Source organism: Camponotus vicinus, unplaced genomic scaffold, assembly GCF_025532165.1.
Source record: "Camponotus vicinus isolate PSW18456_S1 unplaced genomic scaffold, iyCamVici1.0 SCAF_4, whole genome shotgun sequence".
Lineage (NCBI taxonomy): Eukaryota > Metazoa > Arthropoda > Insecta > Hymenoptera > Formicidae > Camponotus > Camponotus vicinus.
Genome location: NW_028141976.1, coordinates 19,407,384 through 19,434,142, shown reverse-complemented (window position 1 = coordinate 19,434,142; position 26,759 = coordinate 19,407,384). Strand labels below are relative to the sequence as shown.

The following is a 26,759-nucleotide window of genomic DNA, read 5'->3' as shown; positions in this document are numbered from 1 at the left end:
GAAAAGGAGAAGAAAGTAGAAATTCAAACGTATCCGGTCTCGAGTAGTGAATTCCATCCGGTTGCACCCTCGAGAGATGTTGACGGAGTAGTTGACTAGTGCAATTTCCTTTGACCGTTTGCCCCTCTACGTGTACAAACTTCTTTACTTCCAAGTGAATTTCACTATTCGCTAAAATTTTTCTCGCGTTTACTGTGAAATTCTATTTATATTTAAATACGAACTTTTTGAACACTCAATTATATAATCTATAATCTCTTGAATTAATGTCAATAATAGAGCTAAATGCAAAATGAATTGTTGTTATTAACTTTCGACATTTTTCAATTTATTTTTCCGAAAATTCACGTATTTTCACTAATCTAAAAATTATTCATGCAAGATTTTTTATTAAAAAAGAAGTTAAATAATTAGAAAAGAGTTAAATAATTTATATTTATATACATACAAAACATAAAAGTTTATATGTATATAAAAGTTACATAAGTAAATGTCTGCGAGAGAAGATATTAATATTTATTTTGCTATACGCACACACACGCATACACATATACGGACTGTTTCGCAGATATATTTTCTGTACATTTATCTAATTTGTTTCTTTTGGCAAATCATAACATCCACTATTATTTTTCCAAAATTGTTTTTCTTCTACTTATCGAAAGAAGAGAAATTGATACGATTGAAATAACAACGTGCATCAAACAGAAAAAAAGGAAAATATTCTCGCAGAATAGTTGATTGCATTTTAACAAAAAAACCGATTATCAAGAATTGGCTAGAGAAAAGCACTATGAGACCTATGAGTTGAAAAGTTTAATTAACGGATCGATTTCTCTCTTTATTGTGACGAACGGTCGAATATCTAGGTTTCGAGAAATCCTATATACATGGTCTAAATAATGCATTCGATCGATGGATCAACCGGACAACAAGATTGATTAAATGTTCTCAGCGTCGAGACGATATCAACAAAGGAATCTGGAACGTCATATCGATATATAGCGGAGGAATTTATTACAATAGTAACGTCTGATTATAGTGTAAGTACGATTGACGCTTCTATTTGATAAATGGTCAAGAATAGCAAGCATTATCAAGATTGATCCATTTTGTTAAGAAAAAATAGGTCATATTGCTTCATTTGTAGTTGAAATCGTAAGAAGTCATCAAGAAAGATAACATTTTATTTTATATTGTCCATAAAGATCTATATTATATAGTATCTAATACGGATAAAATAAAACAACACAACACACAATCAGAAAATAATGTTTGTAAAAAAAGGATATACATTTTACTACAAAAATTAGGAAATATTACAAAAGAATTAAAATATTATAAAAATATTAAAGCATTAAGTATACAAAAGAATTCTTTTTTAGATAGGAAGAGGATAAATGATGAGATCTTTCTTTTTCTCTCATTATTAAATAAAAATTTAAGAACATTTTTGTGTTTTGAGAAAAATATTTTTGTTAGCAGTTAATTACTTTTAATAATAGATAGACTTTTAATAAGATAATTCAAAAATATTTTCCTATAAAAAAAATAAAATTGGCGATAAATAGAATAAAAGGTTTCTGTTATAACTGTATGTGTATAAATTCAAGTAATAAGTTTACTTTTCTGATCATAAAATGCGTATTAGATTACGTGTATTAAATTACGATTATTTTATTTCAATTTCATATAAACCATTTTACATAAATCAAATCATATCAATAAATTTAATGAAATCGCATAAAATCAATAAATTTTATTTAATAAAATAAATTTAAATAAATTATTAATTTTGTTTATATCTTTGTTTGAGTTTAAGACATTATCCATTATAAATTTGATGAATAGAGAATTTAACACAGTGTATATAAAAATTTAATGTAATTTTTACATTATAAATATTATATAAATTTTAAATTAAAAAATTCTTATTATCGTATTAAAAATAGTTCAAAAAAGTTCTTTAATAGTTAGCACGATTTTATCTTATTGTTAGACATGCGAATAAAAATAAAATTATTTTTTATACACAACAATGACATGGTATCTAATGGCAAATGCTTTGTCATCAGAATACATTTACAAGAAAGACGAACAAAAAGGAGAATTAAGTTTGATGAACTAAAAGTTTGCGTTCCTCAAGTTACGAATCAGTGACGCGCACCAATTTGAGCTCCCTGGAGCAGTGTAATCGCATCAATCTGAAGAACGACGTGCAATAAGAGAACATTGTTTACTCGAATGACTCAAACTTTTGAAGGAAAGGTCAGCGCAAATCTTTGTGCGAATGTCGTCGGGTAAGTCGATGGTGAAACGATCGAACAATCACAAAGTTATTCAAAAAAGATAATAAAGTATCTCTTCTTTTTTCATATCCAAAAAATAGATCTTACTCAGAAAACGGAGAATGCGTTTAATAAGCAGAGCTGAGATTTACTATTGTGAAATGTATAGCTTTGGTTTCATTCGAGCTTAACAATTTGTCGGGTAGAAAATAACCATTTACAACTTATAGCCATAGGGATACATATGTAGTTTTTCAAATTAAGCAACATTTGAACAATAATAGGAACTGATGATAAATATATATATATATATATATATATATATATATATATATTACATATAGTTTGTTAATTACAAACATTAATATAACTGCAATTACACGAGAAATATTGATTTAATTAATCTTATTGTTATTATTGTTATTAAATTTTATTATATTTCACAGTACGAAAAAATTAGCGATGATTATTTATATTTATTGTATTAATTTAAGAATGTTACACGCTTACTATAATATTAAATAAAACAATATATATTCAATCAATAGCGTTATTTATTAAATATATTTTTTGGACCACGTTTTCTAATTAACTTTGCCATACTTTTCTTTTGTAATCATTTTGAAAAAATTGTTTTTAGGTCATAAATAAACATAATTTTACATAACTTTTTAGAATTATCAAATTTTATCTATTGATTAATAAATAATAAATTTTAATTATATGTGTAATATATCTTATTATTTATAAAAGCGAAAGGAAGTCATTATGCAGAAAAAATTTTTTACAATTTGTGAAAATGTTTGAAAATGTATTATAATCTTTGTTAAAGTCCGTTTATACTATTATATTTTTTTCCTTTTTTTTCAATTTATTTCTCAGCACTGTTACCGAACAAAGGATCCTTAATAAGAACGTGAGCAAAGGAACGTTAAGGCAAATAATTCAAAGGATCTTCAATCAGCGTCTCAAACAGCATGCGAAACTTAAAACACATAGTTTCCAATTATAGCATATACTTTCTAGTAAATAGATTAAATGTTGATTCATTGTTCAAAAATTTCGCTAAATAGTTATCATAGATGACGCACATTTTATACACTTATGCAAAAAAATGACAGTAGAAATTGTATGAATAAAAGGCATCTCTCAATAACTGAGTTTATTTAATATTTGAATAAATTCTTTTTTATCATGTTTGAAATCTCCTATGAATTAATTAAAAAATAAAGTTTATGTTTTTTATAATCAAAATTCGAACTCTTTTAACATTCTGTAAAAAAATATATTAGAGAAAGAGGGGAGAGAGAGAGAAATATATTTTAATATTTAATATAAGCATATATATATATATATATATATATATATATATATATACACAACAATGACATGGTATCTAAATATATATCTATATATATCTATAATATATATATATATATATATATATATATATATATATATATATATTAAATAATCAACATCTATTAAATAATTTATCTAATTAAAGTATATGTAAGAAATATTAATATTATATTTATATTTATATTAAATAATGATAATAAATAAATATATGTATATATATTTATTTATTATAATTATTTAATACATATATAAATATAATATTAATATTTTTTACATAAACTTTAATTAGATAAATTATTTAATAGATATTGATATCCTTATAAATGTAAACAAATATCGAAAAGTATTTCGTAGAAACTGACATGTGAAAGGCTTTACCGTTGATTAAAGTAAATGCGATCAAATAACGAAGATGTCACGAACTGCAAATTGGCTATAGACTAACTATTCGGAAATCTTAATCAGTTAAGTTTCGTTATGTAAGTTATATAAGAAATATATATACCTGACATAAATACAATCAGAATTTATAATATAAATATCAAAATGTACATTTTAAAAATTAGAGAAAATTTGAACTAATATAAGAAAGTTTATTATTGGAAGATGAGATATATAGCACATTCAACAATAGTCAAATGTATCAATAATTTGTGACTAATGCATATTTTATCTCGTAGCTTCGCTAATCTTTATTAACTTGATTATGAAATTCTAAATAAAATTATATGAGATGAAAATGCGACCACTAAATCGAAACTATTTCCGTTAGGTGAGAAAGAAACTATGAAAAAGATACATAAATCAATGTCCTTGGCAGCGTAATAATAGAGTGACGAAAAAAAAAGAGAACAAAATAGTGCGGAAAGATCCGTCTAGCTCACTTATACCTTCTACGAGTTCTTGAAAAAAAACTTAGCTCCTAAACTTCTCAGATATATCTTAATTTTCTATTTCGCCCAATACTTTGGTGAAAGTTTTGCGGTTCGTATGCAGCCATATAAAATACTTCGAATGCCTCCTTTCGGAGAGACTTTCCTTATAAATTATACTTGAAATATGTTCGAAATGTTATTCATTAGAAATTATATATGTGTTCTAAAAATATTATTAACTTTGTATTTTATAAATTGTTTTTTTATTCTCTTTAATATTGCAGAAAAATTTACAAATAATAATTATTATGCATATTATTAATTTGATAAAAAGTGTCATATCTTTTATACACTATGTTTATGTCATTAATAAATTTTAATTATCTTTTTTGTTGTTAAAAATAATATATACAGTTTTCAAAAAAGGGAAAGAGAGAATTTATAGCGTAGTTTGTAATGTATCAGATAAAAATAATTTAGAAGTTTATGAAAGATAAATTTAGCACGTACGCTGCTTATCTCTCGATCATAGATTATTTAAGTAAAACAAAATACTCGTTCTTATCACTTGTTGTTTAATATTTTCTCAATTTTATCTAAGTTTATTTATTTTGTGCAAATAATAGAGTCAACAAAAACATGTACACGCTTGCATTTCTGTCTTTTTAAAGCTGTTATTTTTAATTGCATTTGTAATGGAATAAAATGGATTTAGATTGCGGCAAAATTTCAGTAAAATTAAATATAAGTTTATATTTTTATAGACAAATTTTGTAAAATAATATCTTATTTTAAAAGTTTAATTATATAATAAATTAAATAGATTTAAAATCAAACATAAAACTAAAATAATAAGTATATATTTTTATATTGTTTTCGTTTTTTAGCTTTTCATTTCTAAATTAATTGGTTCGAAGTAATTAGTATAAATAAGCGTATAAAATTCAGTTTTTTTTTTCATTAAATGAAGTTGAGCCAAATCAGAATCACGTAAAATTACCGCAGATTTCTTTTTAATTTCAATTGCATATTATATCTTATAATAAAAGTCTAAAAGAGCTCTTTCCACAAAAATTACAGTGAGATTTAAATTATAAGTGCTATAGAGATGCATTTATTTAAATTTTAAATTTTTTGTTGCAAATCTGAAAAGATTCGATAAAATTAAATATGGTCACATTTTTCTGTATATTTTTTTATTCATTGCAACATCTATAGAAATCATCGAACTTTAGTTGTTCATCAAACAAATCGATAATTCTCTTCTTTAATTTTTTTTTACATAATTTTATTTGTGCTTTAAATACAAGAATTTTTATCGCAAACTTTTCTCTTATTTTATCACGAACTTATAACTAAAATATCATTAAAATTATAATAAAATATTAACTATCATTAAATCTTAATTAATATCTGCAATTTTTTTATATACTACGATGAAATCGTACATTTTAAAATCCATATATAAAAATGTTCAGACATTTTTCGCCAGATGGCGACAGCTTGCAAGCTCAAAAGCTCGCTTATCCATTCGATCCTTCAAGCGCGAAGATTAACATTTTAAATAATCAATAAGATTCGATCAGACATTATCGACATTATTGAACTGAAATTAATGCTAATTGGATCGCTTTAATTGATTATTTGATGAAGAATATGATATTTCCTTAAAATACAGTGCGACTTCCTTTAGTGACGACAGCTGAAATTACCGATGGATTTTCGCAGAGCGCTGCTGGCACGAACCTAGCTTTATAGCTGTCGATATGCGAGTAATCTAAAAGCTACACCAACAATCGTGAAATTTATCTAAACTTTTCTCATCGCTATATTGCATCGTATTTTAAAACCTACAGTTTGTTTTGATGTAGCTTTCGGAATACTCCGTTAACATTAAAAAAATTTCCATTAGTTAAATTTCTAAAGTTACACATTTGAGAAAAATTTTATTTACTTGCTCATTGTCAGCCTATATTATTAATTAATGATTTTCTACCAAATTAAGTAGCTAATTGCATTGATCTTATAAATCAATATTTTATTATGAATAATTTTTTTATTTTATCTATTTTAGATAATCCTTAATATGTACATATGTAAAAAAATATTTAGGACAAAATTCTATTTATAATTTTAATGCAATGCATAATATATACAAAGAAAATATACACATGTACGTGTTTTTTCATTTTTAAAGAATTATAATACATTAATATATAAAATATTTATTTTTATACATTAGAATATTTAGGATATATGCGACATATGAAATTAAAAATATATTTTTGTTTTGAGAAAGAGGATGCTGTTACAGATTGTCTAACAAATTATAAATTATCTAATAAATAGATTTTAATCATTTCACGTCCTTATCTTAGATGACCTTCGATATATATAAGTAATTTAATAAATACACATTTTATAATTAAGATCTTTATATATTTTTCAGTTTTTTCATATTGAATTTTTTCATGCTTTCTTAATCAACTGTATTATTAGAATATATACATTATCCATTTAAAACGAATAGGGTGTTTCCTTTTCACATATCAGTTATAGATCAATTTCAACTTTTAACAAACGCAGCTGTGTAAGGAAAAAAAGTTATTGTATATTTGGAAATTGTTCTTGTGATATCGAAAGCAATGATATCGATTGTGACTCCCAACAGTGACCCGCGATTTACTCCACACATGTCAGCCGTTGTGGCCGCTGCGTTTAACCGCGATGTTCAATTTGCCCTGTGGTCTGGCCGCTTCCGGTTTTCAGCAAGGCATTTCGCTACTTCCCTACACTATTATGCGGTTATGCGGAAGTCTTCGATAAGATCGTAGAGAATTGACATTATAATTGGCATTATAAAAGAATTTTCGCACAATACTCGAGAAAATAATCGATACTGCACAAATATATGAGAATCAAAATTATGATTATATATATATGTATATATATAATTTATAAATATATTAATATATTTCTGCATTATAGGTAAAAATTGATAAAAAAATATCCAGCATTAAATATATATTCTTCGAAATATATTTCTGACTTGATCATGAATATGAGATATAAGAATGGCATGTTGCAATATTTTTGTTTAAACTATTTTTATAGATTTTGGCGGAAAATGACAAAAATATACGTTGTATATGTTGCATGTATAATCTAAAATTTTTAGATAAATAAATTTAGATATAAAAATCCCTATAATTTCTAAATCCAGAAATATATAAATAAAAAAATATAAATTAAATTATTCCTAAATAAATTTTTAATAATAAATTTTTATTTTTTATGCAGAATTCTCTTTGCTCTTTGTTTCAACGAGAGAAAGAAACCTTTCTTCTATAAAGATTCTACTTCAATAATACGAAATCCACAAAAACAAGACATTTCTCCAGGAAATTGTCGCAAACGAACGCAATATTCGTGCACTTGTAGTGTCTCTGCGCGCTTTACTTTGCAATCTCCGCATTGCCAGTTCCATTAATTCTACTCTACATTGGCGTTCAGAATTTTCCTACAATGCGAGAATTTAATGAACCAGCAAGCGACGCAACTGCGTTACCGAGTGATTGTCGTCACTGCTAAGATACCGTATTACGACTATTTCTTGGTCAATGTATCCATCAGAAGGAGATGACTGAATCTGGCATGTGACAATGGCTAAAAAAGAAAAAGTAATGTCTGAGCGGCGCCTGGCTGTCGTCCAGCTTTCCTAATGTGATTTACATAGCAGAGCTGCGCCTGATGTCTTTCTTTCTTTCGAGCGCAGCAGCATGAAAACATCCGATTTCAGCTCGAGATATATATATTCCGATTTTTCACAAATTCATTAAACTCTTTTATCAATATCAATAGAAATTTTATAAAAGAACTATCGTCAACACGCTCGATTGTCATTTACCGCACGTGACTATGAACTCGTGAAATGTTTACGGTAGATTTAATTTCTTCATAATATTGAAGTTACGACAAAAGATTATAAGAAGCAGTGTATGTGACAATACACTCGTTCTTTAGTATTAAACTTTATATTTTTACGACTTATAAAATAAACGGCACTTTTAAAATTTTATGAGCTACATCATAATTTTAGAAGTTATATCAGATTGGAATTTTTTTAAAGAATTAAATTGTGTAAAAATATTTTTAGAAACATATATTTAGATATTCTTAAATTTATCTTTAGTTTGGAAGTTTTATAGATTGGTATATTTTTGAATCAACAATTATTTAGATTTACAATTATTAACAATTATTAGGTTTAAACAATTAAATTAGATTGTTTTCATTTCTTTTCAAGTTAAATAATTTAAGTGAAAACATAATTAACAATTTCTACAGATTGCGCAACATGTAATCTTGTTCTTCATATTGTAGTTTTAACATTAAAGATCGAAATTAAATGTTGCAAAGTTAAATTAAATCGAAATTAAAAAGGACAGTTTCGACATACATTCTCATGTATTTCGAAATTGTCCTTTTTAATCAATGTAATAAAATTTGCGTCAACGTAATATAGATCTCTCCTAAATTAATTAAATATAAATCTATACTGTGTGGAATGAGCACATGCAAATGTTGCAAAATAGACACATTATATTTTTATTTATTAAAATCTATAATAATTGGAAAATTGATATTTCATTTTCACCTATTTGTGCTGAAAATTGACATGAAGTTTCCCACGATAGTGGCACAAATATTAAATTAGCACAAATATTAATATTTTTCAATGAAAAGATAAAAATGGTAAAGTAGTATTAAGTGGTAAAGTAGTATGTAAACTGTATACATACACACATATTATCTATAAAATTTATAAGGTATTTTACATTTATACGTGCATTAAATATATGAAGTATTATTACTTTATAAAGAAATTGTACAAGCAATTTTATAACGCTGAAAGAGCATGCTTAGTATGTTCCATATTAAGAATACAAAGGTTGAATGAAAGTGTGTATGTGCGAGAGACATTACTAATAAAAAATAATTACTCATAATTACAATAATGCATAATTATATTTGCATTAAAACTAATGTGTCTCATTACTATATTTACGTCATTTATTTCTTTATTAATTGCAATAATAATTAAATGACATCATTGTAAATATATACTATTATACATATGAAACTAAGTTTACTTATTCACTAACTATTCATATATTACTTGCATATTCTATTACAACTATCTATATTTTATAAAAAATCCATTCTGAGATTATCTTATTTAGAATGAACTTTGTGTCATCATCTATGTGCTTCATTTGCATGTTTGATTTTTGAGTAATATATTAATTAATTATCTTGAATTATACTCGGCAATTCTCTTTATATTGTAATCTATTGCAGTGTAATTGAGACCATTATGTAATGTAAAAAATTATTCTTTAATATTCTTAAATATTAATCTTTACACTTTGTTTCTAAATTACGCGAAAAAATCGAATAAGTTTACAAATCGTAAAACGTAAGACGTAAAACGACACGCCAAAACATTTTAGTATTCCATTGGCAGCGGAGAATTCCTTTTATCGCACGAATAAAATGCTGATTTGACTCTACGGACATGAAGAATGATACTATTGAATGATGCTATTGAAGAGGGTGATGTTAGATTTTGTTTTGATAAAGGGTAAGCTCTCTTCCAGAAAAGCAATGTTTCACGAATAGGCCCGAACCAATCTATGAGATTTTCTGTTTTTTTCTCTCCTTCCCCTTTAACCTGGTCCTATGATTCCAAAAAAAATCCAGAAAGAATTTACGATTTCGCACATAATCTCACTTACAATCGCAATGATAAAAAGATATTGTCGATTGAAGATCTTTTTGAAGACCAAGAGAATGTTTTAAACTTCTTACTTTTAAGAATTAAAGGGTGATTTATTATGCAACCCCTTGATGTAAATAATAAATTGTCATTGAATATCTGCATATAAAATTCTGCATATAAATTTCTTTGAGAATAAGAGCAAAGATTTCAGGATTTTTGCAAATATTATTTGTTTAAAATAGAAATGCAAATTTCTTTCTCATACATGTGCATATATGTATGTACATATCGCATTTCCAGTGCAAAACAAATTGCCATTTGTAAAAAATTCAATACCTGGTCTAATAACTTTACATTTAAGATATTGTTTCTCAATATTTTTAACTTTTAAATTCCTTTCTTTTAATCAATTGCATAATTTAAAATAATCTTTGATGTTGAGGAAAGGTAAAATATAATAATATGTGTAAAGGAAAGAAGACAACAATGCCATCAATCAAATAAAATTAATACTTACCGGTAGGACTGGGTGTGAGCTCTTTCATCGCTATTTTAACGTGAAGATCATATCGTTGGAAAAATCCCAGCCTCGGACCTCTCGTGCTTCTTTGTAGCGCGCTAATAGCAGTAGTAACTGCTCTGGTATATTCTCTTTGACCAAAGGATTTGTATGGCACCATCATGCCCACCTGTTTCATAAAAATGACAGGAATAATATGAAATTTTGATAAAAAGCAGACATTCTCTTACGAACATGCATTTTCATCTATTTTGGCCAACGTGAAACGACCATTTGAGATAGATTACTCTTACTCTGTCAAATGCGACGAAAAAGATTGTCAACAGATCGCACAGAACGATATTTCGTAAAGTTTCTACCAAAACGCAGTTGACATGTCCGTTACAAATAGTTTAGTCGAGTTTAGGATAGAACATCAACACGATACATATTGCCAGTGACGTGTACAATCTTGTTGGGAAACATGCAATCGTCGATTTTATCATTATCGACATTTTCGTGTCATCTCTTGGATTATATTATACATATGTAGTATTCTTTTTATATAATAATACGCTTAATTTCTGTATTGATTCAGTTTCGATAAAATTATTACTACGATTATTCTATCGTGTTGATTTGTATAATTATAATAAATCGATTTAATTCGAATTAATCGATCAATATTAATTTTAATTTGTATCTATTACGTCAATTTTTTTTATGCATTTTTCCTTATACATTTTTTCAGTCATGTATCGTAAAAAAATTTATTATTCTAATAATAAAGATTTTAAATACTTAAAACTCTGAAAATACTTTTTTTCATACTTATAATGTTTGAAAATATTATATATAAATTTTAAATTTATATTCAAAGATATGAAAAAAAATTTATAATACATTTTGTTGTCTGTTTTCTTACTTTTAATATGTAACCGCTTATAAAGATAATACAATAACGAATGGTGTTATTCAATAACACAAAACTTATTAAATTGGATAATTAATTTTTCCTTTTTCCAATATTCTATAATCACGATTTTGCAATTTTGCAGCATAATAACGTTTTCTGAACATCAACAAAAGAATTGATTATAATTTTCAGCTATTGCCTATTCAGTATATTGAGATCGATGATACATTAAGTGCTCAAAGCGATCAGAAAATTGCAGCAAGGGCGTCTCGTTCACTTTATTATCATAAGAATCGATATCGGCGTGTACCTGTTGCATAAATTGATCGATGTAAACAAATATAGACTAAGACTGGACAACAATTTCCGTTGAGTCTATTAGCTGGAGCTTATATCATTAACGCTCATTATTAAAACCGTCGATATCGATCAAATAATTGTTAAAAAATTAGGAAAAAAATAACATTTTCATCGATGATGTTTATTTATGCGCGATGATAAAAACGTGAACGTAATATTTTTATAATTTATTATTATAATTTTAAAATATATTTTTAAATGTACAATTGCATCAGATTTACTTTAATAAAATGTGCAATGCATAAACAAGAGATTAATCGCTAACTGTTCGCTTATCGATATAACTTTCAAAAATAAAGTTATAATGAATGCCTATTTCTTAACGTAAGAACCATGCTATTATTTTATTCATATTTTATTTTCTTCAGACTTTATATACGTTTACAATATATACACATAAGTATGTTCATTTTAAAATTCTAGAAGCTTCACAATATTCTATCTCTTACATTCAATTTTTATAAACGAATTAATGACATTTTCCATAGATATTTTCATCCGTGAAACTATCATCTATTGCAATATTTATTGAATAAAACTGTATAGTGATACTATTGAATAAAAGCTATATAATAATACTTTTATATCATTTGTATAACGAATTTAATCCAGAAAAGTGCCATAATATCGATTATCAGTAATGAATCGCGTTAGTCATACATCTATCCGCTGCAATTATGCTGCTCTATTCCAATATGTACGACGAGTACTTGCTGCAATCAGTGCGAATGGAGAGGTTTTTGCAAATTGATCCATTGTGCGTCTGCATGAGTTTGAGAAATCGAGAAAAAATTCATGAATCTCGAGAAATGTCGGAACAGGAAATCTCTTGAGAATTTCGCTTTATAAGCCCAAAAAGAAAGAGTAGAGAGTAACAAGGTAATTATTCTTAATTAACACAAACTATTAACTTAACAAGTTTATCAACATCTATTAAAAATGATTATTTTGACGCAAACATTCCAGAGCTAAGTCGGAAAATTTTTCATTAATTATACCTAAGTTCAGCATAAGAATTTAATAGATATAATTTATAAAATGATATAACATAATCCACAAGTAAATTAATTGTAAAATAATTAATTTGAAAAACTACTTAATTTAAAAAATTCGCTAATAAAAAAATTTATAAAGCAAAAAAATTTACTATATAATAAGCTGCTTATTATATAAATTTTAAAAAAACACAAAAAAGTTTGTGTAAAATATAATTAAATGTATTAAAGCTATTTTAAATAATTAAAAATGTACTTCCTAAAATAATTATTAAATCATTTAATTAAGTAGACAACGTATACATTTTCTAATTAAGTTATAAAAAAAATTATGTTTTAAATAATACAATTACATAATAATATAATTATATAATTTATATAATATAGTATATATATTGTCGATAAATGTGCCTTAACACATGACTATATATAAATTAAATAAGCTCAAGTAAAGATACAGATTACTCTCCTATAACAGTATGAACCGATTCTTTAACAAATTAGGATTCCCTTTCCTTAGCACGATTAGTTTGGAAAATACTTACTTTGAGATCGGTGACGTTATGATTATTTCCTACGGAAGATTGTGGAGTGAAACGTGCTGGAGGCGCGCTCGTGGTAGTCGTAGTAGTCGGGAATGATCGCTGCCTCGTTGTATTCGAGAGTCTGCCCTCACCGATACGAACTGCCGAATTTCCTCTGCCCACATTTATGCCCTTGGGGGCTGTACCCCTACCCGCCCCGATCTTGATACCTCCCTCTCTGATAGTGTTACCAGGCGGGCTACCTAACACTAACAGTGGTGATACGACTAACGAGAGGATCCACGTGGTTTTCATGGTGTGAAATTTGTTGCTCGAGAAATTTATCACAACACGGCGATCTGCTGGCGATTAATTCGATTCTACTTTGCTTCCTCGCGTTACCTTAACACTGCACTTCCATTCACAACACACGTATGAATACTTTAGCATCGTAACGATGCGACGTAATCGCATGCACGAACATTTTCGCCAGCGTAACGTTGTCTTGTCACGAATGTTTGGTATACCTAGAACAAAGATTTACAAAATTTTATTAATATTAAGTAAACAATTCAAATACAAACATTACAAAAGAGTTAAGTGCCTAGTAAAAATTTAAAAATATTTGAGAAATAACAGATATTAAATTAAAGAATATTTTTAGGAGATAAAATTTATTTATCTTGGAATAGTCATATCTTATATCATTTCTTACATCATTTCAAGACCAAAACTCTTTAATACTCTTCTTTTCAATTAAATTCTTCTGTCTCAAATTTTCTATTATAAAAAAATTATTCCATAAGGCGAGATGCAATTTTAAATGTTAATAATTTTCGATGAAGGAATAAAAGAAGGCAAAAAATAATCTTTAATATATGTTGTCAAAATAATGATTCTATTGTCTTAATTTAATGTTGGGATAAATATAAAGCTCGTTATAAATTTCTCTATTCATTTTCGTGTTATCTCAATTACTGATCGCAAATCTACAGATATATATTGGATATTTTTTCAAATAACAGAGTTTTGCTTTCTGGAGAATTGTATTCGAACTATGAAAGCGATAGGCTACATATAGTGTAGCCAATTCTCCGTAGGATTAGTCGGGTAAAACAATCAGTCATCACTATCTGTCATCGTATATGTGAAATGTTCTATTTGACAGATTGAGTCTATCTCGTACCGAGTCTGAACATTGATGGCGTAAATCTGTAAAATCTAATCGGATAAATTCCATTTTGATGGACCTGCTGTTTTGACATATTTCGTTTTCGCAGATTAAAATCACCGAGCAAAAATCTCTAGAAGCAAAATAAAAAAAATTGTTTTTGCCTCTGGATATTTCGTGCATCTTTCAAAAGTTTTTTAAACAATGTGCAAATTTAATATGCATTATATCTGCAAGAGAAGCACGATGAAATGGAATGATGAAACTAGGTCAAAACTTATTAACAAGTTAACTAATTAAAGTAATGCTGGAAGCACAAACAAACTAAGGAAATAAAGTACAAACTTACAATGCATTTGATACGATTATCTGATTGCTTCTTGACCAAGCAAAAGAATATTGCTTCAATCACAAAATTATATCCAATATATGTATACTCATAGTACTTTTTAAAAATTTTTAATTTAAATCAGAATTTTTTAATAAGAAATCAGAATTATATTTATAATAAATTTTTCGCAAGCAAATATAATATTGAAAGCAAATATAATATTAATCAAAATTAATTCAAATGCATTTAAAAGTTTCTAATATCTAACAATTTTATTTAAAGCAAAATAGATACGTATTTTCTGAATTTATTTATATTTTTTAGAAATTTCATAGATTGATTTCTAGAAATAAAGGAAGCAATAACTTTATGTCCGGATAATTCGTATATTAGGTACTTTGAGGAATTTCAAATGGGATCAATTTTCACAAATCTTTTTGATTTTATTTTCAAAGATTTTCTAATGCTAATGTTTCGAACTTTGCATGAACTTTTTTATTTTTTTTTAGAGAAGAAACAAGTTTTCAAGTTGCATAACAAAAAAAACTTTTGGTTTTATGTAAGTTCAATGACGAACTGTCGGTAATTTTCACTAAAAAAGTTTATTTGGATAAAAAAAACTTTATTTAGAATATCAAAAATATACGGAAATACCAAAGATTGAAAATATTATAAATCAGTTTTGCTAAATTTTTCATTCAAAATTATTTTAACTAATTCTGTAATTTATATTCGTATATATTGCATATTATACATAATTTTTACATAAATTGTTTAAATATTATATCAATTAATTCATATATTTTCTCTCTTTTATTAAAAGTATAATTTCAAAAAATCTCACAAGAAAAAGAATTTTATTAATTTCTGATTTCGTAAACCTTGTTTTATCATAATTTTAAATAATAATATATAATCAATTCTAAATATATATCAAATAAATATATATTTCAAGAAATACATATCTTAAGAAAAATTAAATGTATTTATTATATACATTTAGCTCAATCATTATATATATTACAAATATGTTAAAAGTAATATGAAATAAAAGTTTATAAATTTTTTTAAGATTTTCCATCCTAATATAAATTTTTATTTGTGGCATGAAAACTTTTCATGACTTTGCTTTCGTAACATGGTACACAAATTGCTTTTCACCGTTATAGTCATTATTTTAAATTTAATCAAACTTTCGACAACAACCATGAATGAAATCGTATCATCGAAGTGCTCTTTAACTTGACCTAATTTTTATTTTTAATTAAATATTCTATAAAAGCTGTATGAGAGAATACGTATAAATATATGAAACTTTGTTACTATCATCAATAAGTGACCTTTCATTAACCAGCATAAAGTACATAAAATAAATGATATATGCTGTCGATAACAAAAATGATAAACTGCCAACACTTCCTGCTTTATTTTATTGATTGTCGGACCTACATTGGGAATGACGTTTGTTTTAACTTTGATACATTGACAGCTATTTCATTATTGCAATGTTTCTACTGTACGCTCTACTGTCGATTCCGATTACATTTATATTTTGAACGTATAATGCGCGAAAAATATTTTTTAAATATTTGATTATCTTTCTTTAGGAAGTTGCCATTAATCATTGACATAATAAAGTGATTTAAACGAAGATTATAATAATAGAAGCATTAATGTCACGTGCAAATTCAATTTGTAATTTATAATTTATAATTTGTAATTTATAAGTAATATATTTAACTTTACAATATTTAATGTACAAACAATTTTAATTTCAAATCGTCATTATTCAAATATAAAATGCAAACACGTTCGTTCTCAAATTAAATGACGAAGAATTGCAAAACATTCTTGCATAGTAATAATTTTTATTCTGTATTACGTAAACACGACTGTAATGCTTTGATATAATTTTACTTTCTTTCTATCACAGAACAAAATAATTAACATATAATTTAAATAATAAATTTTTTCTGTAATATTTTGTTTTTTAAATAGAGAAAAATATAGTAATTATTTATACATTTTTTATGCAACTAACAATATTGATATTTTTGCGTTATTATGTATTATATTACCAATTATTATCAGATCATAATTACTAATTCGCCTTGTAATGTATTTGTATAGCATAAATATTTCATAATATGTGTGTATAAATTGTACGTATAAAATTAATAAAATTAATGGTTAAATTTAAAGAATTAAATAGAGATAAAAGAATTTAGTTCTTTCTATATGGATAATATTATTTAATAATTTGAGAGTGAATAGCAATAAAACATACAAAGTGATAATTACGTGACATAAATTCTTTCAAAATTTTTTATTAGATATATATGCCTTATTAGGTTTGTCGAGTTCATTGTTATAGTTTCTTACTTTCTTTCTTTCTATTCTGATCTGTTTCGTAAGACTATTTTTATTTTATAAATATATAATATTTTTTGTCATATTTTTCACCCATAATATAATTTTATCATATTATTTAATCATTATTTCTTAACTATATTTGAATAACAAACTAAGAAATAAAATAAGAAATTATCGACAATTAAAAAGAAGAAAAAAGGGTACTTTTATATAGTTTTACATATCTCGACATATTTGAAGATTATCAATGAATCGACAAGCGATTATAGAGTGATCTATAAATATCTTTACATATCTTGGCATATTTGGAGATTATCAATGAATCGACAAGCGATTAGAGTGGTCTACAGGGAATATTGGAACACATATAGGGCTACAACATATAGGTTGAATTTTTGCTGCCGCGTATTGCTCTGACCCGCGTTTATCATCCTTACGTATCAAATTTCACGATATTGGACCATGTCCCATATGGATTGCCCTTTGGTAAACCGACTACTGACTATCGCAGATTCCTGTGGCCCGGCTCTATTTCTAAACCCTTGTCCCTTCTATTAAGGCACCAAATTAGTTCCATTATGTAAAGGAAGCTCCTATCCATTCCTATGCATTGATCTATTAATGATGCATACATAATCAAGCGGTTTAATTATAAAGCCGAACATCAAGTGCACATTCCTATAAGTAATTATAGAGAATAATCCATTTAGTATCCACATTATTTTGTTTACCCATAAGACAATGTGGGTATTAAATGAATTATTTTAATGATAGAAATTTTACTTAGCTTTAATGAGAAATAGTACTGATGTAGTAACAACTCGTGTTTAAAATGATTATTATGTTGCATTTGACAAAATGCAGAACTTAGAAGAAGGTATTATGTATCTTCTCATTTAAATAATAAAAAAAATCTTGATTCAAACATCAATTTTGATTTACAAAAATCGAAAAATTTGATAATCAATAATCTTTGATAATATATTTCTTTTCTTAAAGATTTTAATCATTTCTTTATCTGTTTTATTTAGTAAAAACATAAATTATTAATATGTATAATTTTTGATAAAGAGATTAAACTATTACTTTTAATTATTTTTACAAAAAAATATATAAAAAGGTTTAAAAATTTTTTAACCTCTCTTGCACATTTCATCTTTAAAAGCGTTAAGCTTTGAAGTGCACCGTATTGTATGAGAAGGACGAAAGTTGCATTGTACGCAAACTGCGATGTAGTAAACTGTGGAAATGACCGAGTTTAGCACGGACAATGTAATGAAATATGTCAAGTCATAATAGTTAAGGTGACCAAGAATTTCTTTTTTATACTGGACACTTCATCAGATTTTTTTTATGCAACCTATCCCGGTCTGACTAATGCCACAAATATTTTCCACCGGGTATGCTATCAACAGATGCATCTATTTTCCTTTTTCTAACTTTTCTAGATTTAAAAAAATTTTTACTTTCTTAGTACCAGAAATTCTTTTGCGTACTGGTTTACATTTTTCTTTTTCTTCTCTATATTTATATTTAAATGAAAAGCAGTATCCAGCTTGTTGAACTGCTTCTATTATCTGATTTTAATATTAATATATCTTACTTCTCGTGGATAGCTTTGGATTTCGACTCATATATATCTAATTTCTGTATCTCACTTGCAAAATTTGCACAAATTAACAATTTCGTATTCTTCTCTTTTACATTGTATATTATATTAGCTTGCGAAACATTTGTGATTTATTGTTACAATGAGTCTAGATATTATTTGATAAATGAAAACACAGTCTTGTTACGAATTTCCGACATGATTTAAGTAACAAGATGTAGGTTAATTAACATTATCTCCATTAACACTCATTAACGACAATAATAATATAATGCGTTAATAAATAAATTCAAATTTTACAGCTTGTAAAGACACATCTTATCCTCGACTTTAATCCTCGATCACACTTGAAACAAATATATTTTAAGAACATGAATATTTAATAACAATAGTCTGATTATAATTAATTCAAATTGTTTATAGTTATTATTAAATTAATTATAATTATTACCTGACGCTTAATTAATATCGAGTTTCTGTTATTAATCACTTGCGGATTGCGGAAATATGAATCATTAAAATTTATATCAATGTCGATATTTCGTATCACAGTGTTACATTACCGGAATACACGACATGCATTTGTCCTATCGAATAACCGGTATCTCAGATAAATGACAATCCGATAATCGGTGTTCCGATTAAGCAGCGTCAGCGTAATATATATGTATATATACAGGGTGGCCCACATAACTCTTAACAGCTCAATATCTCGAAAACTATGCCATCGATTTTAAAGTTCTTGGTCTTAAATTGCATGGATCTGAAGGGCCTTTCTAACTACATAAACGTGAAGTGGCCCCCCCTTCCCCTTTAAGGGGGGCGGGGGTAACTTTATAATTTTAAATGGAACCCCCTATAAAACGTTACATATTTAGATTCTACAGGAAAAAACAAGTAAATTTTGTCTGAAACATTTTTTTGTCAGATATTTCCATGATGAGATATAATAGTTTGAAGTTTCGACTTGTAGGTACTTACTAAGCGCTCGGAAATAGCGTTGTTGAATTATACGCGCTTGAGTTCTTTGCTTATTCGTGAAGAAATAAAATGTTCTTTAAATTAAATGTTCAAAATGTCCACCACGGACTTGTAAACATTTATGTACTCGAAACATCAAAGTTGTTCTAACATTTGTTAATATTTCGGGAGTCACTGAAGCGCAAGCGTCACGTATTCTTTGTTTCATATTCTCTTTTGTCGTCGGCGGTTCAAACATAACTTTGTCCTTTACATATCCCCATAAGAAGAAATCTAATGGTGTTAGATCGGGGGATCGAGGAGGCCATTGACGAGGTCCCCCACGACCTATCCATTTGTTCCCAAATTTTTCATTCAAAAATTCTCTGGTGATGATTGCAAAATGTGGAGGAGCGCCGTCTTGTTGAAACCACATTTCTCTTCTAATGTGTAGTGGCACATCTTCCAAAAGCGCAGGCAAATGATTTTTTAATAAATCACAATAACTTTCAGATGTTACAGTTTCTTCAAAAAAATAAGGTCCAATCACAAAATCTCCTATTATGCCACACCAAACATTTAAAGACCATCGATGTTGAAAGGGAACAGATCGCATCCAATGTGGGTTTTCAACGGCCCAATAATGCATATTATGTTTATTTACATGTCCTGAATTCATAAAAGTAGCCTCATCGGAAAAAAGTATTTTGCATAAAAAGTCATTTTCCATAACACCCTGCAGCCACTCACAAAATGTTACGCGGTGATCGTAGTCTGCCATCGAAAGCTCTTGTGATAAAATCAAGTGATATGGATGATATTTTTGCCGTTTCAAAATTCGTTGAATTGAAGAACGACTGATATGTGATGTTTGTGCAAGTTTACGTTGACTAATATGAGGATTTAATGTAATTGCAGCAAGAATATTGACACTATTATTTTCATTAGTGACAGGTTTAGGTTTATTGCGAATTTTTTTACACAATTCACCGTGCTCACGAAGCCGCTTTTCTAAATTATAAAATGTTACATGAGATTTTTCGATCCCATAACGTTCAAAAAACATCACTGCTGCACGCCGATAATTTTTTTGGCATTCACCTAACACTAATAACATATTCACTTCTGTATCAAAAATAGCCATAATCACAATGTTACTGCTTGAATAACAGCTCTAAACTGAAAACGTTTTCATGGATAATTGAGTCAAACTCAAGAATTGTAAATATTATTATTTTTGTTTTTTCACGAATAAGCAAAGAACTCAAGCGCGTATAATTCAACAACGCTATTTCCGAGCGCTTCAAGTAAGTACCTACAAGTCGAAACTTCAAACTGTTATATCTCATCATGGAAATATCTGACAAAAAAATGTTTCAGACAAAATTTACTTGTTTTTTCCTGTAGAATCTAAATGTATAACGTTTTATAGGGGGTTCCATTTAAAATTATAAAGTTACCCCCGCCCCCCCTTAAAGGGGAAGGGGGGGCCACTTCACGTTTATGTAGTTAGAAAGGCCCTTCAGATCCATGCAATTTAAGACCAAGAACATTAAAATCGATGGCATAGTTTTCGAGATATTGAGCTGTTAAGAGTTATGTGGGCCACCCTGTATATTCAAAATTCTCTATTATTTTTCAATATTATTCAATAAAGAAATTTAATCGGCGTGATCACAAAATATACATTTTTCCAATTTATTATATTTATTAATTTATTTATATATCAGTTTAATATATTCTTTTTAAAATTAAACTTATTCAGTATTTCTTTTCATAATTTTTTATTTCTATTACAATTATTTATATTAAAATAATTATTTAATGATTTATCTCTATGACCTTGTTAAGTCATAAAGATAAATCCATTATCACTACACTTTTATCTAAAATGATACTTATTTCTACCTCATAGATTATATAAATACAATATTTACTTTCTTCAGTATCAATAACATCATATATTATTAATATTATCATATTTTAAAGAATTTTATAATTCTTCAGTTATTTCCTTTTCATTATTTTTCGGAATAAAATTGATATATATATATATATATATATGTATATATATATATATATATATATATATATATATATAAAATAAAAAAGAAATTTTTCTTTCTGATTATTATGCATGCATACTATAACTTATAGGTGACAAAAACATTATTGAAAGAAGAACTACATATAATGTATTGCATTATAAGTAAACTTCATCAATCCCTATAATAATAAGCAAAAGCTCTCTCTCTCTCTCTCTCTCTCTCTCTCTCTCTCTCTTAATTGGAAGGGAAAGCAAAGAACGGAAATTTCATCTCCAAGAATCGATTAAACATTTATCAGGATTTGATCCGTAGCTTCGTATTTGTTATATCACTTGATAGTTCCCCAATCACCGATGATTTCAATTTCTTTTCCATCGGACCGCAATTCGATATTCAATCAAGGATTGATTCGACATATGTACTGAACGAAATAACCCGGAACGCTGAGATCACCAGTGGAAAGTTTCGATGGAAACTACCGGTTCTCTCTCTCTCTCTCTCTCTCTCGTATCGAGACGACAATTAAATGTCGAATACTATTCCTTTTTGAGTTTTTGTACAACTTTTTACGGTTACTAAAGAAGAGAAAATTTCTGTGCTTTTTTTATTATGTGATTTCTCGAGCTAACAAAAAAAAATTGAAATATTAGGAATCGTCGGGAAGATACAATAATTTACTGTGATTGAGTTTCGCAAAGATTGAGTTTTTTTTTGAACTTTTCAAGAAAAGTGAGGAAGAGATGAATCGAGATGTGCAGTCTCAATTTTGAGTTTATCAACTTCCTAGAAGCCGGGAAGTTTTATTAAGTTATGTGAGAAAAGAAATAAGTATCTGAAGATGGAAAGTAAACAAAATCGTGTAAATAAATATAATGTTCAAATAATGCAACATGTCTAAAAAACATATAAAGAAGAAAACAAATACAAAATGCTGATAAAGTCGAGAAGAAATTGTTCTTAGGCGTTAATAATTTATACATCGGAAAGTACAAATGCGCTGTGTATATGTGTATGTGTGTGTATGCGCACGTAAGTTCTTTGAGGTCGGATCTATAAAAGGATTTTCGATGGTACGCAACAGACGAACCGAGTTTGAGATGCTACTGCAAAGAGAATATCAAAAAACAAGCGACTAGTCGAAAGCAACCTCACCTGAATACGGGAAAACATAAGAAGAGATGTACCGAAGATTACAGAAGGGAATATAGAAAAGGAAAGAAGATAAGCCAAGTTTGTATTCCATACGCTCAAGTAAGGTTTTTTTCTTTATCTTTCTGGAAAAAATAATTTTGTGCGTTTCAACGATGAATAAAACGGTGTCACGGTTTTTTCCGAAGAAAATTCCAATGTATAAAGTATGTATAAATATTAAGTATTTATGGACATATAAACATTAAAGAAAAAGTTACAATGCTTTAATTTTCTTCGAAATTGCAATGCCCATAATTCAGGACGAAACGTTGTACAATCTTTAATTCAATTAAAAAAGAAAAACCGCTCAAAGAAACCACTTAAAATCTCATTGCCATTGCGATAAATTGATGCATTTCAGAAGTTTTAATTCATTATAGAAGTGTTTAAACATCTCGTCTTATATAGGGCCATATATAAAGTGCCGTACGCAATTGCTAGCGCATCCCCTCGATTGCTAATAATGCATTCGTTGTGAATAGGACTAATTTACCTTTAAAGCTAGTTCACAATTAGAACCGGAATGATGGTGTCCATGGGATATAGCTATAAACGTTTACACATGATAATGACCTCTGTTAAGCTAGCAGGACCAAATTAGCAAAATCAAACCAAACCTATCACATTATTTAGTACCTATTTTGTACTAATTTGTACCACTAATAATAATTTTGTACCCTGTGCAATTTCGAAAAAAATCATGACACTGCCACCTTAATATTAAGTCAGCAGGACCACAATAAAAAAAAAACAAAAAAAGAAAATCAAGTACAGAAATATAACGGACTGAATTTGTACTATTTTGTACCATTAATAATAATTTTGTAATCTGTGCAATTTCGAAAAAAACCATAACACTGCCACCTTAATATTAAGCAGGACCACAATAAAAAAAAAAGAAAAAAAGAAAATCAAGTACAGAAATACACTAGACTGAATTTGTACTAATTTGTACCATCAAAAAAAACTTAATATATTCATCCCTTCTGCTTCAAACAACCCCCAATTGAATTTAGCCCTATCAGTCTTAAGAATAAAGTACTCATTCCCATTAGCAGAATCAATCGCTACTTGTACATTCGACGTAGCATAATTTGTACTATCAAAATATAGAGTTTTAGATTTTGTACCCTCGCCGATTATTCAAAAACTACCCCCGACCCTCAACAGTCTCAAGAGTAAAGTACTCGTTCCCATTAGCAGAATCAATCGCTACTTGTACAGTCGACGTAGCATAATTTGTACTATTAAAATATAGAGTTTTAGATTTTGTACCCTCGCCGATTATTCAAAAACTACCCCCGACCCTCAACAGTCTCAAGAGTAAAGTACTCGTTCCCAATAGCAGAATCAATCGCTACTTGTACATTCGACGTAGCATAATTTGTACTATCAAAATATAGAGTTTTAGATTTTGTACCCTCGCCGATTATTCAAAAACTACCCCCGACCCTCAACAGTCTCAAGAGTAAAGTACTCGTTCCCATTAGCAGAATCAATCGCTACTTGTACATTCGACGTAGCATAATTTGTACTATCAAAATATAGAGTTTTAGATTTTGTACTTTCGCCGATTATTCAAAAACTACCCTCTCATCTGTCTCAACAATAAATATAAAGTTTCAATTTTTATACCGTATTGTTCTTTTTTAATATTACATTCAGCATTAAAATTTATTCTTTTTTATGATTCTATATATAAAAATATCGAATAAGTATATGTATCTATGTATGTGTGTGTGAAACGAAAAACACATTAATATATACATTAAAATACAGTTTACCCACATTAACTTCTCAGTAAAATTATAACAGTAATGGTTAAGGATATAAAAATGACAATTTCGAATTTTTATTTTAGAAACACAAATTAAATTTATTGAAAGAGATGAAAAAAATATTAATTGTATTTCTTTACAAATATAAATTGTTTATGCTTTAATATAAATAAACATAATATAACATTTAGCATAAATATTGTTGATTTTTTATAATATTGCGTAAATGTAACTTATAAGTCTAATATAAGTCTAATAATTTCTCATACTTTAAATTATATATATATATATGTATATATACAGGGTGGGCCATTTTTAATCTATGCACCCAAATTTCTTTGTACCTAAGACAGATACGGAAAAATGATTCAGACAAAAGTTTTATGGTTTCGAGGGGGCCATAAGATGGTATCATTGGCTTGAAGAGTTATTTGAAGGTCACATGAAGGTCACCTTTAATTTCTTAAATGGAACCTACTATTTGTCATTGCACATTCTTGTAGCTTATCTCGAGAGCTTTCCAAAACACTATAATTAAGTACTTTTTTGTTAAGTACTTTTTGAGTTATGAGGCTTGAAATAATTTCTTAATTTTACATATACCGTAAAATATCTTGTAAAATATTCATTTTTCGATTATCTCACCTTAATACTTTTATGTACAAAATAATGAGAGGAATCAATTGGTGTAAAGAAAACACATAGTTGTTTTTAAGAAAAAATATGGAATTGTTAATTGCAAATTCCATATTTTTTCTTAAAAACAACTATATGTTTTCTTTACACCAATTGATTCCTCTCATTATTTTGTACATAAAAGTATTAAGATAAGATAATCGAAAAATGAATATTTTACAAGTTATTTTACGGTTTATGTAAAATTAAGAAATTATTTCAAGCCTCATAACTCAAAAAATACTTAACAAAAAGTACTTAATTATAGTGTTTTGGAAAGCTCTCGAGATAAGCTACAAGAATGTGCAATGACAAATAGTAGGTTCCATTTAAGAAATTAAAGGTGACCTTCATGTGACCTTCAAATAACTCTTCAAGGTCAAACCAATGATACCATCTTATGGCCCCCTCGAAACCATAAAACTTTTGTCTGAATCATTTTTCCGTATCTGTCTTAGATACAAAGAAATTTGGGTGCATAGATTAAAATGGCCCACCCTGTATATAATAAAAGCGATATTTATTAACTACTATAAACTATTAAAAACAAAAAATATATATATATATATATATATATATATATATATATATATATATTTGAATTTGAAACATAAAATTTAGAAAATTGTTGTGTGTGTATAGATGTGTGTATGTATGTGTGTGTGTGTGTGTGTGTGTGTGTAAATTAAGATTTTTAATTGTCTTTGGCATAAATTAATAATGCTGGTGTTATTTTAGCATTATTTTTAACATATCTTTCTTTTTTATCAAGGTCATTGTATTCAACCCATGTTCCCGCTCTTGGACAAATTGCTGTATAGTGACCTATTTGAATGTTTCTTGTTGCCATAGGTTTCTTGTATGCAACTACTCCGATTAATTTATACTTAATTTTGTTCAATGGATTCAAGCAAAATTGGCTAATATCAGTCATTTCTATTTGATTAATTGCTGTACTCACAGAAAATATCTCAAAAATAATAATATCTCCTGAAAAAAACGAATAAGATTATATACATTTT

At 27.3% G+C, this 26,759-nt stretch overlaps 1 protein-coding gene across 14 annotated transcripts in view; it reads right to left on the bottom strand.

The window, feature by feature from the left end:
- The window catches only part of Nmdar2 (glutamate ionotropic receptor NMDA type subunit 2), a 303,165-nt gene that overhangs the window by 98,578 nt on the left and 177,828 nt on the right, over positions 1–26,759 (bottom strand). For 13 of the 14 annotated variants that reach the window (XR_014438640.1, XR_014438642.1, XR_014438643.1 and 10 more), the window contains 2 exons: positions 13,623–14,128; positions 10,825–10,996 (listed from right to left, as the gene is read on the bottom strand). Coding sequence is in view for 11 of the 14 variants with exons in the window: in XM_083097880.1 (XP_082954006.1) it covers positions 10,825–10,996; positions 13,623–13,916 (466 nt within the window). In the remaining 3 variants the exon portion in view is untranslated. Of the gene's footprint in view, positions 1–10,824; positions 10,997–13,622; positions 14,129–23,777; positions 23,857–26,759 lie in introns of those variants that run through there. The other variant, XM_083097884.1, reaches the window with a different exon arrangement.